This window comes from Maylandia zebra, linkage group LG19 (genome assembly GCF_041146795.1).
Source record: "Maylandia zebra isolate NMK-2024a linkage group LG19, Mzebra_GT3a, whole genome shotgun sequence".
Lineage (NCBI taxonomy): Eukaryota > Metazoa > Chordata > Actinopteri > Cichliformes > Cichlidae > Maylandia > Maylandia zebra.
In genome coordinates, this window is record NC_135185.1 from 30712120 (window position 1) to 30729052 (window position 16933).

General features: G+C 41.9%; 1 protein-coding gene across 6 annotated transcripts in view; it reads right to left on the reverse strand.

Moving 5' to 3' along the window:
• The window catches only part of LOC101476662 (ryanodine receptor 3), a 109432-nt gene that overhangs the window by 52236 nt on the left and 40263 nt on the right, over positions 1–16933 (reverse strand). For all 6 annotated transcript variants that reach the window (XM_076877887.1, XM_024806245.2, XM_076877886.1 and 3 more), the window contains 18 exons: positions 15925–16020; positions 15503–15621; positions 13613–13746; positions 13081–13322; positions 12629–12821; positions 9328–9544; positions 8967–9071; positions 6721–6824; positions 5803–5886; positions 5327–5486; positions 3419–3566; positions 2966–3168; positions 2593–2767; positions 2069–2277; positions 1783–1982; positions 1611–1677; positions 1365–1525; positions 1106–1271 (listed from right to left, as the gene is read on the reverse strand). In XM_076877887.1, the coding sequence (XP_076734002.1) occupies positions 1106–1271; positions 1365–1525; positions 1611–1677; positions 1783–1982; positions 2069–2277; positions 2593–2767; positions 2966–3168; positions 3419–3566; positions 5327–5486; positions 5803–5886; positions 6721–6824; positions 8967–9071; positions 9328–9544; positions 12629–12821; positions 13081–13322; positions 13613–13746; positions 15503–15621; positions 15925–16020 (2783 nt within the window). The remainder of the gene's footprint in view (positions 1–1105; positions 1272–1364; positions 1526–1610; positions 1678–1782; positions 1983–2068; positions 2278–2592; positions 2768–2965; positions 3169–3418; positions 3567–5326; positions 5487–5802; positions 5887–6720; positions 6825–8966; positions 9072–9327; positions 9545–12628; positions 12822–13080; positions 13323–13612; positions 13747–15502; positions 15622–15924; positions 16021–16933) is intronic.

The window sequence follows — 16933 nt, forward strand, 5'->3', positions numbered from 1 at the left end:
GCCATCTGTAAAACACAGAAGAAGCTCTGTCTGATTTGGAGCTGCATGTCAGTCAGTGGTGTTGTGGATTTTGTCAAAACTGATGGAACTGTGAGAAGTGCTGTCAGATTTTGATCCAGCATGAAATAGCATCTGGAAAGGATCTGATTGGCAACGGTTTAATTTTTCAGCATCGCAATGATGCCAAACACACTGCCAAAGCAGTAAAAGCATACCTGGATAGAAAAACACACAATGGAATGCCGTCGGTCACTGACTGGCCTCCCCGAACCTTAACAACTTTGAAACAGAGTGGGATCATACTGGGAGTAAAAAGAAGCTACGGTAGAGCAGGTCAGGTCGGTCGATCCATGACTCCTGCTAAATGCACTAAGTTGCCCCCGATGCACGTGAATAGGCATAGAAAGCGTAGATAAAAGCTCTACACCTGGACATGTCGCCAGTCTGTCGCCGGGCTAACACATAGACAACCATTCACACTCGCATTCACTCCCACATCTATACCTATGGACAATTTAGAGTTTCCAATCAACCTAACCCCACTAACTGTAGTACAGTGGCACAGTGGTTAGCACTGTTGCCTCACTTCAAAAAGGTCCTGAGTTCAAGTCCACCATCAGGCCAGGGTTCGTATGTTCTCCCCGTGTTTGCGTGGGTTCCCTCCGGGTACTCCGGCTTCCTCCCACAGTCCAAAGACAATATAACTTTCCATTTACAATTTACCAAAGGGGAGCCAACATCTGAAAATCATTGAATGTCCTAAAGAAGCCTGCAGGACTATTCCTGAAGACTATTTAGAAATGTGTTGGAAAACAAAGGCAGTTGTGTCAAATATTGACTTTCAAGCTCATTAGAATTGTACAAACTCTGTTTTTGCCCCATATTTTGTATTTCCATTCAATCTTTCACCTTATTTCTATTTTCCTAGCAAAATATAAAAAACTGATGAAGAGGTTCAAGACTTTTGCACAGTTTTGTAAATTTACTTTTTTATTAGTTCGGTAGCATAGTTATTTTGGGTTGCACCCATCACACTAGATACTTTTAATTATAGAGAAACATAGCAATAGTTATATTCTTGCTTGCACAGCTGTGTGTATTGTACCTGGTAGGAGGTAGAGATATCTTTGCCATTGACGGTGAATGTCAATAGGCCAGTGGCCAAATCTATTAGACAGCCGATCTCCAGATCCACATTGCTGCGACCGGAGGTGTGGGAAGTGCTGGTGACATCACCACCCCACACCATGTAGCAGTTACTCCTCTTCACGCTGTCAGTAATAAGCATATATAAAAATCTTTACAAGGTTAGTAATTAAAAATAATCGTCAGCATTTATTACATATGAACACAGAGGGCGTCACCTCTCGTGGACTCGCCCACGTTCATCGCCCAGGGTTACAGTCACTGTACGATTCTTGCTGAGGTTGAAGTTGTTGCTATAGTAATGGTAGTCAGGAGTAACCCATCCAACCCACACACAGGCAGGGTCCTGACCTGCGAAGACCCTCACTGAATGGTAGTACTGTAACAAAACAGAGAAGAGAGACTTAGCCAAAAATGAAAACGCATTTAGTTTTTGCAGCTGCAAACAGACGTTTCTTCTGTACCGTAGTGATGCTGCTGTAGTCCACTCGTCTACTTTCATCGCTGTGCCTCACAGATCTCAGTGGATATCTATCAGAAACCATATTCAAAAAGTCATTAGCGAGCAGATAACATGTCGGATTCAAGGTTTTCTCGCAAAAGAGCTTAAAGTCACAGTTTGGGGAAGTTCAGCACCTGTGTTTGACTTTAAGGGTTTCTTCCTCATGAACACCGTTCATGTCCACCACAGGGCTGATCTTGAAGACGGAGTGGAACTCCACAGGCATGCTCAGACGACAAAACACCATGTCTGCGTTACTGTTCTGTGTCCCAAACGTCTTGTGGGTGACTTTGAGACAAGGAGGGCTGTCGATGGTGCCGTCGATCCTGGTTACCTGCAAACAAACGATGACAATCTTCGCGTTCATCGTCTAGGCCAATTCAATCGTTTTTAACAATTTCACAGTTTCTTCTTTCTTACCGCAATGTGGTTGTGGTCCTTCGGCACGTTGACAAAAGTAGGCAGACGCTTGCTGAACCACATTGTGACCTCTCGATTCATGTTGACGGCAAATGGCTCGAATCCCTCCTGCAAGCCGCACATGGTGTAGTACTTAAAGGTGCTAGCATCCTTCCCGAGGTTCATACGACCCACCTGCGACAGACCGAGGCTACACACTGGAATAAACCCTGCAGGACAGACAAAGGACATAAAGACAAAGGGGGGGAGCAAAGGAGGAGGAGAGAAAGAAGTCTTTAAGAATACACGGCAGGAGGGATGGAACATCAATGCAGCTTTTGCAAAAGGCAATTTACAAGTGGCACTTCAAATACGGCTGATTTCCACACAGGGAGCCGCTCAATTTTAACTTATATCACCACCATGATTGTTCTGGGATAAAGCCTTCTGCTCTACATGTGAAGGCTTTAAAAGATGAGGGCAGGATGGCAAAGACGTGTGCTCAACAGCTCCTCACAGCCACATTCATACACGCTCTTTCTCACCATCCTCAGTTTCAAAGTCCGTGAAGCAGAGTTCAGAGCCCTTGGTGGTGATCAGGATCTCCCCGTTCAGAGTGAAGATCATGGACTTGTCCTCCATGTTGATCATGCAGCCCACCACGTCCCCAGCATGCCAACAGCGCCCAAACAGCCGGCTGCCCATGTTCAGGCAGTGGCCCTGTGCACAGTACAGACACAAGGAATACCATATGGTATACACACAATGTGAGCAACTACTTTAAATGAGCTTAACACCAAATAATTAAATAGGTTTTTAAATACGAAAGAATAAAGGGCGAAAGCCATTTTTCGAGTAGTCTACGTGAACTTCACCAATACGCTGTTGGGATTAACTGAGATTTGGTTGACAGCTTACCCTGTATCCATCAAAGACAAACGCAAGCTCATCTGTGCCAAGCTCCACATCTGGCTTACACCCAGGTCTGGCCCAGCCCACTCTCATGTCTCCACCGGTAACGGCCTCAAATTCGAAGTACCACTTCCCGGTCTTCACTGCGTACGTTCTCTCTACCCTAAAGAAGCGGATCTTATCAATGCTGAGGCGCTCCGAGACTTGTCCTGCTGGGTGAAAGGAGAATAATAAGAAGCAATGGAAATATTAATTGCAAAAACCCAGTGGCTGTAGGTAAAGGCAGCAATTTCATGTGGCTATTCTCTTTCACTCTAAACTGAAAGGAGATGGAAGGCAAAGTCCCATATCAGGACATATTTTTTTATCCTTATTCTTTGTAAGGAGCATTTTATTATGCACTGTATAATTTGAACTTCTGGGCATTTTGATTAGCACACTTTCATGGGTGAAACTCACCGCCTTCCTGGTCCGAGGGCTCGATGTTGTACCCGTAGCCAATCAGAGTGCGGATAGCTTCCCGCAGGCTGTCCCTGTTCGACTTCTTGGTGCGTTCATCCAGCAGAGCATAAGGAACCAGGCGAGGGTTACGCTTACTTTTAAGATCCTGCACGGAGGAGAAGCAGCAAGAGAAATGTTAAAGTTTAAAGCCTTTTTTAAAAACATTCATTTGTCCCACCAGTTGAAAGGCAAATGAAGGGATTTCATTCAGCTGTAAAGCAGATTTGTGAATTTAAATTAGAGTTTTTTTCTTTTATTTATTTCAGGTTTGTTTGATGAGCCTGTAGCTGAAGCTCTGCAGCTGGTTATGTGTCCAATATTACTACTTTATTAGTTAACAAATCCACAAGTGAACTATAGACTGGTCTGAAACTGAGAAGATAACAGACAAAGCTGAAATAGAACAAAATCAGCCTTTCGGTTTACACAATTCCCTGACAAGTAAAAGATCCCCAGTTTGATCCCGGGAGGAGACACAAATCCCAGTGGGCTTTTGTCAGGAAAAGGGTCCGGCATAAAAAAGCTTTGCCAACTCAAACATGCGGAGCTACCCACTGTGGCAACCCCTTGTGAATAAGGGAGCAGGCAAAAGTAGTGTATTCTTCCACATATTAAGAAAACAGATTTTTCTTTCTTTGCAGCATTTGTATTTGATCTGAGCATTTTTTCCCAGCACATTGTATCCGGTTGTTCAGTGATGACGTGACGAATCCTACTTCCGGGTCTAAAGTAGTCTGCGTTTAATATGGCTTTTGTGTTGTTAACATGTTTAATGTTTTGCATTTTCTTCTTTTTGATCTCAAAAAGCTCCTAAAACAGTCAGTGATCACTGTTGACCTCCCTCGGCTTTTATTACCGCTAATCATTTATTTAAGCTCAGTTTTTAAAACCTTAGGATGTAACTACAGCCCAGCCTATGCAGCAGTATATGAATGACTAACCTCGTATTGTGGATGGATTATCTCAGTTGTTCTCCTGGCTGAAGTTTGGTCCTTTTACAGCATCCTGCCATGCGATTACATTTGTTCCTGACCACCGAGAACACTCACGTTAACTTTTATCAGTGGAAAAAAAGTTAGCTTGTTTATATTATGCTAACATAGCTGTGTCGCTAGCGGTCACGTAGCACATCATTATATACCAGCTAGCCCAACTTCAGTAACCCTACAAACGTCACTGCTGTTTAGTTTTCTGTCTTCATTTATGCTGGAAGTGATAACAGAGCTGTACGTTTGAATTTGTTTCCAAAACCCCGCAGTCAGGACATGCTATATTATATTTAGATAGAAGCTAGCGAGCTAACTCCCTGCTAACTTCTAACTCCGTTAAATGTCATAAATTCCGTTTTCATGGATGCCTGGATGTTAAACTCAATTGTTACACCTGGTAGAGCAGAACGCTGATCATTTTATTAAAGATGAAAGACTTTAGACAGTTTTTAACTCTCAGTAATGCCATAGTGATCGTTTGATATATGGACCTGCAGCGGAGTTTAGGCCCAGACACGGCTAGTGACGTCAGACTGAACAACCGGACAGACGTGCACCAGATGTCCAGGAACATTACGTACTTTCTGGCTGAGTAATTTGTACAGACCTCTGGACAATGTAAAGCTGCTGCTCTTAGATTATAGGGATGCACTCATAAGCACTTTAGAGCAACAATGTCTGCTTTTGAATGTACCTGTTCTCTGAGAAGCTATTTTTTTTTAAATCTCTTCAATCAAATTTGAACATTAAAGCATGTGTTTTCCTAGATGTGTTCACAGTGATCTAAGGTTGTTATTCGTCTTTCACTTCTAACCAAACCTCAGCGCTGTTCACATGTCTGGCGAAGGTGTCGATTCTTTGGTGGATTTGAGCATACCTGCTGAATCCCGTATGTCCATCCCTGTTTGATCCGGTCCTTGGCCCACACATTGTGAGCGTTCTCTGCCAGTTTGTCCACCAGCAGCTCCTGCCCTGGAGTCAGTTTGATATCGGACAGGTCCAGAGGGGACGGCTTATAACCATTGGACATCATGTAGCTACAGGAAAAAACAATGAAAAAGGAATTTTTCCCCCAGTTATGGATACAGTTAAACCACAGGGACCAGTTTAGTTACATTTACAGCCTGATGGGAATCTCTATGGCAGTAAACACAATAAATATCCTTTATTTCTTATACTGCTGGACATTTTTGGATGATCTGTGATTGGGTTACCAAATATTTTGATTCATTTCATTTCTCTTACTGTCTTACTATAGAGCGGCCTAGTCATTACTGTCCAATTGTGTGATGTACAATCGATATCATGAGTAGTGCGTGTGCTCGCATCGCTGCTATAATCATACCCACTTACTTCTTAGGGAGCTTTATCTTTTTGAGAGAGTCCTCAGCATTTGGATTCATGTGAACTATACGACAGCCTAAGGCCAGCAGAGTCCTGCAGGGGAAAAAAATAACCACAGTGACCAACAAACTGATTTGACAGTATATGCAAAGAACCAGAGAGGCTGCTGAATGTGTCCAAACAGAGCACGATGGGTTAAATTACGCATGTCCTAATCTGTTACACAAGAAAGACCGAGCAATACCCACGGCAACGAAACGGGCGCCAAGTGAATCACACCTCGTGATCGGACGGAGCGACAGTAAAAGTGAGTTTGATGTCTTTCAGGAACTCGTCCCTGTCACCCAGATGTGTCTCCCAAAGCAGCAGATCAAGATTAATGACGGCATGCATTTATGTTTTTGATTCGAAGAGCATTTATGTAAATCACCTGCGATGGGCCTTTCCACCTTAACCCTACCCCTCCATTTTGCACATTTCTGTGTAAGTATTGAAAGCCTGGTCTCTCTAAAGAAGAGAGGACTACTGGTAGTCTAGAGCAATAGATACTCCATTTATTCATCAAATGGGGCATGACAATCTCAACACAGGCAGGTCATCCTACACGTGGAGCCAGCGTTGCGGAAACCTCTGTCAAGGATGGGAATGCCCACAGCCTTGTAGCTGGTGTGTGTTTTTCCAATAGAGAAAGAAAAGCTAAGAAGTCCTAACAGTGCTAACAACTAAACTACAGCACGTCATCGCTTCAGCTTTACTATGAGATCAGTGAACTGTTAGCTAAACTTGTGATATTCCTCATAGTTTAAATCCAACGAAAAAAGAAAATGCATTATCTGAGAATAATATGTCAGATATGGTTTTTTAGGCTATTTTTATAACAGAGGTGTTGTCCATGAAGACAAAAACAATCCATCATGTTCGCCGTACTTCAGAGTCTCCGTTGACATCTGCAGATTGTAGTTTTTTTCCGTTTCCGGCAGCTTGGAGAAATCCACCAGGCACGGATGCTGCCGCTTATTATCATCCCTTATCTGTGAGGAAAACAGAGAAAAAACACACATATCAAACACCTCCTGACGTTCTCATCATTGCTGTTCAGCAGCTCTGCATTCATATGTACATCAAGTCCTACTAGATCTATGCATATGAGATACACAGCCTCATAACTCATTGTCACTGTGAACTAACAAGGGGGGCGGGCATGTGGTTTAAGTCCTGGGTGCTACTAGTTGCAGTGATTAGACTACTCTAGTGAACATGTTATGAGAGAGGGACAAGAGAGCATGTTTTCTTGGCAGAGCCAGAGAGCTGTATGGCAGGAATACCGAGTGAGAGGCGTAATGCGTCTCTCTCGAGGCTGCGCTTTAAGCCAAATAATCCTTTTGGCAATGCTGCTCAGAGGAGGTGGCATGGCAATGGTGGATGTTTACCAAGAAAACATGCAGGGCTGTGTACAGATATGCAGCTGTTTCCGTGGGTCCAATGAATAGCAGCCAGCTCTTTTGTGAATAGTACAAGAACTATGGGAAATCTCCTCTTTCATATTTACATGCAACCAGTGCTAAATAGCAAAAACAGGTTTATTTTATCTGCTATGTGACCTCTACCACATGTATAACTGACTCCAACTCACTTGGCTATCGCTCCACATGTAAAAAAAAAACAAAAAAAACAACCTTGACAATAAAACTAGTTTATTATTGTTGTTTACCAAATCTCAGACTTGTCTTTGTCCTAAATCAAAGATTTTTCGAGGAGGAGGACAGAGTGAAAGCTTACAAGCTAGCGCAGAATTCTCATGTTGTATTATCGACATAAGAGCTGCGTCTTGTTGCTGGTTTCTTGTTTTTCCTTCCTTTAAGAGCAAAACAGGTCACTTTGGCGTTATCCTGTGGTAACTATACAACAAACCAGAAAGCCATCAGCTAGAATTTGGAGTTAAACAGATGAAACCATAACCGAGTTAAATTTGGACGTGCCTTCTTTTTGACCACTTGTGCAACCGTGACTTACAATAGACCCGAGCAGAGAGTAAACAATACGAACACAGCAGGAGAACTTGAAGTGGGATGGAGCTGAATTTAAATCAGGTACAGTTTTTGTCTTCTGTTGCAGGAGCCTGCTGATTGCACTGCGTACACTGTAATTATAAGCATGCGTTTCCAGCTGACTGTATTGGGAAATACACTAATTTGTTCTTTTAGGGAGTTTAGATGAGAATTTGATATCACTACAGGTGAAGCCAGGAGACTTCAGCTTAAAAAACCTCAAGCATAAGCTCTCCGATGATAAAAGAGCTCAAAAGCTAAGTCAGATATACTTTTGAACTTGCCCCACAGATCCAGACTAGGTGTTTCCCACTGCTTCTGGTCTTTATGCTTGATCAGGCTTGATGCCAGTTAATAATAGAAAACATCGGCTGTTAATCTGGCAATTTTTTGGACATAGCCAGCAGAGGCAAGAATAACACAGACTAACACAGCCTCATCTCAATTTCACATTAATCTTCCAATCTAAGTATAGCATACAATCACATTCTCAGATTCCTATCAGTAGCAGGAGAAAAGATACAACATCTGCTCCGAATATATAGACAGGCCTTTTGATTGGTTTCTGGCTCATAGCGGGTTATGTCATGTGTTTTGATTGACCCTCTGAACATTTAAAGAATTAGAAACTCCATCAGTTTTTCTTTGAAAAGGAGAAAAACAAAAAACAAAATGCAAATTTTAGTCTGGGTTTATTGAGGTGATGAAATTGCCAAGACATCCTGTTCTGCCCTTTGGGTGAAACAACAATTTGTAATTCATGACTGACACTAGAACACAGACACAATGACTCTGCTACCTACAAACAAACTGGATGTGAATGAAGGATGTAAATGAGTGGCGTGGAAAAGCGCTGAATGTGAACAATGACAGTGTTCTTTTTCCACTTACCCTCTTTTTGGTGTAAACCGCAAATTATAAAAGAGAAAGCAAGATGACACACAAGCCTCTGTGATGGTAAGTTGTCACACTCATCGAGAAAAAATTGTAATTGTCGTGTTTATTTCTCCACAAACATGGAAAACGGCATGGAGTATGCTTTTTATCTTTTGATCCGAGCGATGAACTTGTAGGAGAACAACATAAGCAACTAAATAACAATCTCATTAACAATCTAACCCTTACCTTGCCATAAGACCAGCCAAGCTCAATCTTATTCATGCCCCAGAGCTCATGGATATTTTCAGCCAGCTTGTCCCGAACCTTCTCCAAATGAGGCGGCATGACAATCTGAAGGAACAGGTAAGCAAATGAGCATTTTCCAAAAAGTTGTGCAAACTATAGAATGCAAAAAACTCAGTAGTTGAAACAAAGTAATGCAATTCTTTTGGAAAAATTAAACAAATACACAAGATGCATCAAATTCAAGATGAGCATTTTTTCAGTTGATTTGCATTCTTTTACATGTCACACTGCATCACAGCCTTTGTGAAAAAGGGGGCGTTTTTCTCATGATCACCATCCTGCACGCCTCCTGTGAGCTTACCTGGCTGGTTTCCACAGGTGTGGGGATGAAGGAGGCCTGCGACATGAACTGGGTGGTGCCCAGCAGATCTCGAACTCCGTCCACATCTCTCTTATACTCTTTCACCGGCTCCACCTTCATCTTCTCTTTTGGCAGCAGAGCCTCATAACACGGTGCGTAGCTTGATGGAGGCAGGAACTTGAAGTCACCGTGCCGTCCGCCCAACAGGAAACGAACCCTAACCAGAGAAAAGTTGCTCACGTGACTTGGCTTATTGCAATGTTTTACGTGCACACTAAAAGAAAATTAAATGCTGTTAATAAAAGAAGCGACTAGTGAAAAGAAAACTAATCCTCTACTTTTATTCTTAACTCTCTTAAACAGGTTCTACTCCAATGGGGACACGTTTAGTTCTGTGAATGAAAAAAACATTGCAAAACCGTCTCTCGAGGCTCCTCAAAATAGCAGTTCAAGTAGTAGCAGTGACGCAACCAAGCTCATTCTCACTGCGGCCCTCAATTATTAAGCACTGAGGATGTGTGGCTGTCATGTTCTGGCACGTTTAAGTCCGTGGAGACGTTCACCCTGTTCACTGGGCCAATTCCAAGCTTCCACACGCTCACGCTCTGCTGTGACTGGTCAACACAGTGTTAGCTGTACAATCACCCGACCAATGAAAGAGTCAGATCAGACCTTGACAACACTTCAACTACTAAAAAGGACAAATCTGTTCCAAACAGCCTGTTTTATGAAATTGTAGACAATTTGGATTCTTTCACTCGGTCTGTAATAATGAAGCAGCTCAAGGGTCTTTGCATGTTGAACCTCTTTGTTATTATAAGCTGTGAGGTTGGCATCAGGACTCGTCCCCTGTCTGGTTTGTTCTTGTCACACCAGGTGTGCTGGGCTGATGTAGAACTTGCGATCCTAAGTCTCTCCACTCTTTTCAGTCACCAATCTCATGCACTATTGAATCACGTGTCTCTCTGGAATGTCTGGAACTCCAGAGTTGTGAAAACCTTTCAGACACATGTGCCCGCTTCAGCTTGGAACCTCAGAAACACATTTTTTGCCTTCCAAATCACTCCGGGTACTTTACTGTTCACTTATATTGCCATATTTGGAATACTGTGTGGAAATCTGGGGAAATACATACAAAACTTCACTTCAACCACTATGTAAAATTCAGAAAAAAGCAATCAGGATGATTACTAAAGCAGGATTTAGAGAGCACACTAACATTATGTTCTTGAAATTAAAAATTCTGAAGTTTATGGATCTTATAAAATATAAAACTGCAAAAATTATGTACAAAGCCAGATACAATATGTTACCAGGAAATGTACAGAGGATGTTTTTTGACAAAGAAGGGGACTATGAATTGAGGGGGAAATTAAATCTGAAGACTCTTAAAGCACGGACAAAGGTTAAAACCTTTTGTGTTACTATTTATGGGGTAAAACTGTGGAATAGTTTTACTGTGGACCTACAGCAATGCTCAAGAATTAGTCAGTTCATAAAGATGTTTCGAAAACTGCTTTAGGAAGAATATGAAACTGATAAAGTTGATCACCCATTGTGTGTATATATATACTAAATTGTATCTAAATTATATCTATCACTGTAGCTATGTTTATACATGTTCTCCTTGTTTATTGTGTGGGGTAAGTGATGATGGGAATTAGGTGAATAGTGGCATTCAATAAAATGTTGAGCATGGGGTAGGGATTAATAAGTATGTTATACTTCTTCCTACTCCATTTCAGACCTAATAATTGTCATTTCATGTCATTTAGACTTTGTTTTATTTTTTTTTATTTTGTTTTATCTGAGCACATACGTGTGTGTGTGTATTTACATATATATTCGTATTTGTAAATGCAAGTATGTGTAGTTGTGTATATATTGGGTTTTTTTTCTGTATATGTCTGAAATAAAGATACAATACAAATACAAACCTGTAAAGGAGAAGACTCACCTGCTCACCTGCCTGCCCACTCTCCACCGATCCACCCTACTGTGGAAACTAGCCTCCTCCCCCAAAGCACCTCCCACTCAAATAAGACCATTTCCAGGTTCCACAATCCAGTCCACAAATCACGACCTCCGGTTGAACCATTGCTAACTCTGTTCCTCATCCTCCCCAGACCTCACATGCGCACGCTCAGTCCCACAACTTCCACCACATTAGATATGCTTATTCGCCAACTTGAAAATAAACACTTGATACACACAAACTCCCATCTGAGCGCATTTTCTGAGTCCATGCCAATCCTTAGTATGGCTCAGTGTTTCTGAGTGTAGAATGCATTGACCGAAGATGAAACGCTTGTAAAATAAGAAACATATTTCATGATCTAAAAGGTTATTTAGGCTTCCAATCAACAGCAAAGACTAACAAAAAAACATGAAACTGACCAGTGACCTCTTGAAGGGGCCAATGAATCATTAGTTGTCTAATCACTTATCTTTGTTCTTTGGTCAACTCTGTTTTAAACATGTTACATAAATACATTTAACCTTTAACCTTTAAACTAACAGAAACAACCAATCCTCTACTTGCTCCAATTTTGCACCAGGTGCAAAGTAACAGCAAGCTGTCACAAGAAAACACTAAAATCCCTTAAAAAGGAACTGTTTAATATTTCAAGCAATTCTCATGCAGCATGTTGGCACATGAGCGTGTGTGTGAGTGGTAATAAACTCCTTATCTAGCTTCTGTTAACCAGCGTAACAACTGGGTCAGTAACACACATTGTTCAATTAATCTTTTCTGCACGTCAGATAATACAGACAGTGTGAGAACAATGACGCTATTAAAAGTGACATCATTTGTGGAAAAAAATGCATGAAAATGATTTGAGAGACGGGGAAATCAAGCGGAGCGTTGCGCCTTTTTCTTTCCTTTTCTTAGCCACACAGATGAACCACTTTTTTTTTAAATGAATGATGATTGAACTCTGACGTTTTTTTAAAATAAATTCATTTTCTAATATTTAACATGACCAAACATTGTGGCAGGTGTCTCAGAGGGAACGTGGCAAAAGGCTACTGTGCTCTTCAAAGTCGGAGTCGATCATGGAATTGTGGGAAAACTGCTGGAGCTTGAAATTCCATTTTCAAGTCACATCAATCACACTATCAGTGGTCACCATGGAAACAGAATTTTTTTCCTGTTTTTTAAGCCGCGTCTAATCTAAAAGCCTCGAAGACAAAATGAAAGTCAGAATATAAAGATAGAATTTTTAGAATATATAAATATGAGTTTTTTCTGCCTGTTAACGTCTAATAAAGCATATGAACAGAAAAAATACACACTCACTTGACACCTGCAGAGAAACTGACAACAGGGAAGAAGAGTCCGTCTGTGTTGAAATTTTCAAACATGCCCTGGACGGGCTGTCCGTTGATCCTGAAGGATATGCTGGGGGCTCCAAGGTCCAGGCAGCAGCTCACCACGTCCTCTGAGGTCAGAATGTGCTGGTTCATAGACGCAACCGCCCGCGGGATACGACCTGATCGGGACACACGCACAAACTGCTATGTGAAATACGACCTAGTGAGTTGTGCTGGCACAAATCACACCTCTACCTCCCTCTCTCACACACACATACTGTTGGATACACACATTTGCGCACAATGACACAGACTCTGGGCAAGGAGATCGTCCCTGCAGGGCACTGGTTCTGTCTAGACACAACTTGGCTGTAACCCAGGGTTACCGCTCATCTTCTAATGCTTTAGTTACTCCAGACACTGGCTTGTCCCACCCACCTGACCAGAGGTGGAGTCCATCAAAGCCGTACGAGTAGAGATCATCACCAACTCCATTACCTCCCCAGCCCTCTCCTCCTCCCGGGTAGGGTGCATAGCCTTTTGTGTTCGCCCAGCCGATTCTGAGGTGGGAGGGCTCGCTGGTCACAAAGTGGTCCACCTGGTCGATCATGAGTTCATAGTACCACTTCTTGTACTGAGCCGAGCCTTCACTCACGCCCAGGAAGATGTTCGGTCTCATGCTGGCAAAGAAGTACAATGTGACATCACCACCAGAGTTACATTTTTAATTACAATATTGTACTTTTCACTTAAAAAAAGCAAATTGCAACATTCCATACAAAGTTATTTAACTACTAAGATAAAAAACAAACAAACAAGAGATTAAAAAACATATAATGATTTCACAAAAGATCCTCACCAGATTAATAAATTGAAAGTAAGCTTTAGACTCTAGAGAAATAACTGTGGGCTGAGTTATCAGAGAAGCAAGGAGGAGAAAGATAGCAAGATAAATAAATGGCTCTCTAACCTCTGGACATCATTGACCAGCTGGGTTTGCAACAGCAGATCTCTCTTGGGCAGCAAGTGATCGCAGATGAGGTTCTGATTGGTTCGCACAGCTACGCCATTACACACACACAGTGAACAGAGCACATCTAGTATCTAAAAAAGAAGGTGAAGGAGGTAGGGATAATAAGCAACACCATCTAATGGAAGACCATAACAGCACTTAACACTCACTAATGATAACACGTTTACTTCATTTTCCCTATTATACCCCAGATGTGCATCTGCACCTGAAAATGACTAATTATACTTCACTGTCCAGGATGCTGCCGGAGGGAAAGTCCCTTTATATGCAACCACTGCATAATTACTCTGCGATTGTTACTGGGTACAAAAACATGTTAAAGAATACCCTTTTGATGTTAGCTTAACAAAGCTGTAGAACTAAATGGGCCAGGATGCTCAGCCAAGGGTGACAGCATAGAACACCTACGCTTTAGCATTGACCTTTTTCTCCTGCTTCCACTGCAAAACGGTACAGTCGGGCTGATTTACGACCCAGGCCGGCTCCTGATCTTATTTCACTGTTAAACAGACTGTTTCGTGTTAGGGGCACGCGGCTACGAAAAGCTCCAGGAGCCTTCTCAACAAGAAGAACCCCACTCATCTGTACAGTATGTACAGCTAATAGCCAGCAGATGGTCAGCTTAGCATGGAGACTGTGGCAAAGAGTGTTGCTCTTTCCAAGTTAGGTACACAAGCACCAGTGAAGTTCACATGTCGTGTGCTTCAACTGTTGAAAAAAACATTAAACACCAAGTTAATTTGCAGTTTTTATTTGAATGCTTTGTTCTAGTGCACTTCTTAGCAGGAGTAATTTGTTGTGCAGCCAGTCATAAGTCATAAGACAACTTCAATTGGTTGCATGTTATTGTGACATATTCATCGTACAGACACATAAACAAACAAAGAAAACATCACATTATTCCTTTATGCTTTTATTGGGGTTTTACATTTTTTTTCTGGTATTACTTTGTAAATCAATCTAATTTCAATGTATTTTATTTGAAAGTTTAGTATAATTATACTTGCCAACAACTACTTACAAAAGGAAGTACACAAAAAAAATGGGGTAACGAGTCAGGTTTCTACAGGGAACAAAGCAATAATTATACTGTAAGTAATTTTAATCAGTCTAAACCGTGGGTGGGCAACTCCAGGCCTCAAGTGCCGGTGTCCTGCAGGTTTTAGATCTCACCCTTGGGTCAACACACCTGAATGAAAGGATTAGTTCATTACCAGGCCTCTGAGAACTTCAAGACATGTTGAGGAGGCAATTTAGCCATTTGAATCAGCTGTGTTGGATCAAGGACACATCTAAAACATGCAGGACACCGACACTCGAGGCCAGGAGTTGCCCTACCCCTGCTCTAAACCATATTTTATAATAAAGAAAACAAGACACAAATTCCATTGTAAGTAATTTTAAGTAATTTCTTGGTAATTTTGTGGAAAAACAACCAATATTTCCCCATCTTACATAAGAAGTGTGCTGTACATTTTGGTGGGTATGGAGTGGTTTAACCTCGCCTAATGTCCCAAGTGTACTACAGGAAAGTAAACAGTCCCTTTATGAGTAAACAGTGATTGTGAAAGGAAAACAAAATTAGTTAGACTTGGCTCCATCATCACGAAGGTCACATAGACCTGCAAATTTTAAAGGTATTTTTTCTTGTAGTTTCAAATAAAATACACATAAAAATTCAATTTCATTGCAGTCACGGGCCGTATTATAAAGTGTTACGCTTTTTCTTAACATAAATTGCTGTTCTTTGTATTGCATAGTTATTTTTCAACATGTGCATAACCCAGATGTGTATTTCACCGTGTAGCAACAACACTTACTGCTTACCTTGTGGTTGCGTCCATGCTTGTACAGCAGCGATATGATGGATTTAATGTGTCCTTTCTGGATGATATTGAGCGCCTCGGGGCTCTCGATTAAAATGCAGTGCAGAACTTCCAGAATCCCTGCACAGCCGCAAAATTCATCAATTACTTAACACTCGCAAAAGACACACCAAAGGACACTCGTCAAAGACGCATTCTGTCCGCACAGAGCAACAGAAAACCCTGCTGGTGCACTCCTTACTGCACATTTAAAAAGTAAAAGTCGCTATTCCCATGATTTCAGCCAACAGTGTCACCTTTCAAAAAAAGACTCCTGTACCTGTTAAAGAATTTTAATAGTTCTGCGATGTTGCACAAAAGCTCTCTCACACTGCTGTTTCACTGCAGGCTCATGTGTATGTGTCAGAATGCTAATGAGTGTACCTGAAGAGGACTCCAGTCTCTCCAGCTTGCTCACCAGCCAGTCCAGGTTGTTGGAGAACTGTGTGCAGTTGTTGCGGTTTCCTCGGATTAACGCAGCTGCAGGACACGAGGAAAGTGTGCACGAGTCAGCGCATTGCTTAATGTGACGACTTACACAACAGAAAAACAATGTCACGCAAAGGTGAACACTTTGAATTCATGCCCAAAGCCGGTTAAGGAAGACATTGTGCTTTGACACTCTTAAACATATTAGTTTTAGAAGATGCCTTAGAGAGAAGGTGGGACCAGACATAAACATATGAGGACAAACACACCCACATGTACGTCCTAGCATGAAAAAAACAGGGTCATCCGATGCAGGGAGACAAAGAAGAAAGGAGGGAGGCATCCCAAATCCACTTAGCGCTGCGCTCAACCAGGTATGTGAAGAAGGGGGAAGGGGAACAGAGAAAGAGAGATGTGACTAGAACACTAATATGAGTCAGCAGGTGAAGTCAGTGTAAATAAGAGCGTGAAGGACATCCTTGGAGGGCAGAGAGGGCTTCAGTGTGGCGAGATGAAAGATAAACTCTACATACGGGCTATCTCAGCTTAAGAATGAAACTCATTTCAAACATGACAGGAAGAAAATCGTGCCTGCTCACAATTTTCTGCTCGTAAATGGATCTTTTTATGTGAAAGCTGCTGAAATAACAGTCGAGACAAACATTGTACTCATCAGATGGAAGATGGCAGGATATACAGACAGAGAGGAGGGAAGCAAAAAAAAAGCTTTTTCCTGCCAGGTCATTTTACTGAGATACGTCCTATATATGACGGAGCATATGGATGCAGTGCAAGAGGTTATAGTGAATTTGAAAAGGAGGGGTGATGACACTGGGCAGTAGGAACACAGAGAGCAAAACAAAACAGAGAACTGAGAGGACAGAGATGAAAATTGACATTAGGCAGCTAGAAAGAAATGAGGTCAGTGGGAAATACCCAAACACTCTGTGTGTGTGTGTGTGTG